The 3,152-nt window shown below is 54.1% G+C and overlaps 1 protein-coding gene across 1 annotated transcript; it reads right to left on the reverse strand.

The window, feature by feature from the left end:
- Positions 1-440: 440 nt before the first annotated feature.
- On the reverse strand, positions 441-2,790 carry LOC106819928 (dimodular nonribosomal peptide synthase-like). Its single transcript, XM_014824496.1, is given in 4 exon segments — positions 441-2,086; positions 2,088-2,334; positions 2,337-2,445; positions 2,448-2,790. Coding segments are annotated over 4 exon segments (1,386 nt in total). The 5' UTR covers positions 2,736-2,790; the 3' UTR covers positions 441-1,344.
- Between the last annotated feature and the right edge of the window lie 362 nt (positions 2,791-3,152).

Raw genomic sequence — 3,152 nt, forward strand, 5'->3', positions numbered from 1 at the left:
CCCGCTGAAACCAGCTCCGTTACACATCTACCTATATGATATACGTGCTCTGTATGTGAGAACGAAACGACGACCAAGTGCGTGCGAGAAAGAAACAACGACGACACGCATGCGAAAAAGTGCGGGCGACTTCGTTTTTCTTTTTGTTCCGGACGAGATTTTTTTCGTTTATTGACGTCGAGACAAATAGGTTTACAAGGTCATCAAATTAGAAGGTCAAACCGGGAAAAACGAAATATCTATTATAAATACTAGATGTGAATCTCTGAAACATAGATCATTGCCTACTCACCATATTATAGCTTTCCAAGTATAAGCAAAACAAGCAAGGAACGCTATATAGGTATGTATATGATAACTGTATGTTGGACTAGGTTCTTACAACAACTCTCTCTATATATTATATAGAAATGACGGCCATCGAAAAGATAGAAGGCAAGTTACGGCGTATAGCAAATGTATTTCAACATCTATGACACCACAGCTGAACTCTCTAGCACACTTACATGAGTATCCTTCCATGAGACTTAAACACAGGAGAGAACTAGACTAGACTGCCTTAAAAATCATGCCTTATAAAAAAACATTCTAAAAATCTGTACTTATTTAATATTAAAATAACCACATATGTGACGAGCTCCAGCAAAACCAGGATTAAGTAGGAAATGCTTTTGAGATAAAGCGTTCCGGGTAATAAGGGGCCCAGTCGGGGATAAGCGGTCAGGGGCCGGTCTGAAGGATGAAGGAAAAAAATGACCATAATAATCTAGAGATATCTGAACCTATATATCCGAATTAAATACGCACTTAGGAATTTATTTTTGTAAAAATCTCATTTTTGTCCAGGTAGGCCATTTTCAGCATTGACATGTGTGCATTACTCAAAACAATGACTTGCGACTTAGTCTGTATTATGCTGGAGTGGGTCACATATATAGAAGTAAACCACGTGTCCAGGAACTGAAAACATATGTGTTTTTCTCTCAATCTTTCTACAGACACCTGTACTGTTCTCATTAAAAACTGCTCTATTTTAACGCGCACCAAGCAACACGAGACACTGACACCACACGATCAATATATTGTTTTATCGGGTCTCTTCTAAACTACGTTATTCACGTGACGCCACAGCAAAGTTACACAGCAAAGTCAATGCACAATTCTTGCGATCTAACATATCGCGCACCACCACCGTGACAACCCGTCACGCGCCGTCGCAGCGACAACCCATCACACGCTGTCGCCATGACAACCCATCACGCGCCATCGCCGCGACAACCCGTCACACGGCATCGCCGCGACAACCCATCACGCACCATCGCACGCCGTCGCCACGACAACCCGTCACGCCGTACCTGGAAACTGCCTCGCCGCGTTCTCGATCTCGGCGAGATCGACGCGGTGACCGCGCACCTTCACCTGCGCATCCGTGCGGCCCTCGAAGACCAGCGAGCCGTCGTCGTCAACGCGCGCAAAATCGCCCGTGCGAAACAGCGCGCAGTACCCAGGCACGTCGCAGAACGAGTTCCGAAGGAAGCGGCGCGCGTTCTCCTCGGCGGCGCCGACGTAACCCGCGGCGACGCTGAGCCCCGCGACGTACATCTCTCCTCGCTCGCCGCGCGCGACCGCCGTCATGGCGTCATCGAGAAGGTAGACGATCGTGTTGTAGATCGGGCGGCCGATGGGAACGCCGCCGCCGACGCCGGGCGCGGATTCGAACGTCGCGTACGTCACGTCGCCCGTCACCTCCGTGCTGCCGTAGAAGTTGCAGATCGTGCGGCCGCTCGGGAATCGCACGAAGAACTCGCGGAGGAGTTCGGCGGAGAGCGTCTCCCCGCTGCAGACCCACAGCCGCAGCCGGGGCAACCGTGGCTTCCCCGTCCCCGCGGGAGGGAGGAACGCGAGCAGCATGCGCAGCAACGACGGCACGAGGACGAACCGCGTCACGCCGCGAGACTCGAGAACGTCGACGAGGGCGCGCGGGTCGCGGGTCGTCGCCGCGGCAACGACGACGACGGGCACGCCGCGCAGCAGCGCGCCGAAAACCTCCTGTAGGTGGTCGACGAACGTCGTCGACGTCTTGAAGCAGCCGATCTGGCCGTCCATCGCCGAGCGAAAGAGAAAACTTCGTCACAAAATGCCAGCAGAGCCGGTTCATGATGACCTTGTGCGGCAGACGCACGCCCTTCGGCCGCCCCTCGCTGCCGGACGTGTATAGCACGCAGGCGAGAAGCGGAGTGCGGTAGTCGTGCGGCAGACGCTCGTCGGGTTTCAGCGTCGCCCGCGGAAACGCCGTCGTCGTCGGCCGCCAGCTCGTCGTACGTACACGGGAGTCGGCGCTGCGAACTGGCGCTCCGCGTCGACGAGGGTGGCGTCGCGCCGGTCGGCGAGGATGCAGAGCGGGCGCGCGTCGTTGACGACGTACGCGATACGGGCGGCGGGGAACAACCCGGATCGACAGGGAGGTACGCCACGTCGATCTTCATCACCGCGAACAGCGCCACGACGAGACGCTCGCTAGGCGCCATGTCGACGACGACGACCTTGTCGCGCGACGCCGTCGCCGCGACGTCCGCGCACTCGCCGATCTTACCTGCCAGGCGGCGCGCGAGGCGGTTCGAGCGGCGGTCGAGCTCGCGGAACGTGACGCGCGCGCCGTCGCAGAACAGCGCGGTTCCGTCGAGGAATGCGTCGTCGCGTTGTTTGTCGGCAGAGGAGATGAGCGCGGCAAACATGTCATGGAGACGTTGGAACTCCGGAAGCGGTTCGCACTTGCCGCAGAGCTCGGTGGACGCGCGAGGAGGCCTGCTGCCATCGCGACGCGTGGTCCGTTCGCTCGGATATCTCGCCGCTTGTCTGTCGTGCAACTTCAATGTATGAGTTGAATAATTTCATCGGGATCTCTATAGTTGAAAGTAATACGTTCCCATGAAAATCAAAGTGTTATCTCAGTTTAGATCCAAAACAATGTTATACTCTATAATACGTTACTGACACTGACGAAACTTTGTCCATTCTCTCTATAGACTTCCTAGAGAAGTTGACAAGTTAATTAGACAAGCCTTCAGTTAGTTTAGAGACAAGCTTGTACTTCATTAACCACTACATTTTTTATTAGAAACGGCCAAGTTGGCAACCGGCAGTTAGGATGC

Source organism: Priapulus caudatus, unplaced genomic scaffold, assembly GCF_000485595.1.
Source record: "Priapulus caudatus unplaced genomic scaffold, Priapulus_caudatus-5.0.1 Scaffold5191, whole genome shotgun sequence".
Taxonomy (NCBI): Eukaryota; Metazoa; Priapulida; class Priapulimorpha; order Priapulimorphida; family Priapulidae; genus Priapulus; species Priapulus caudatus.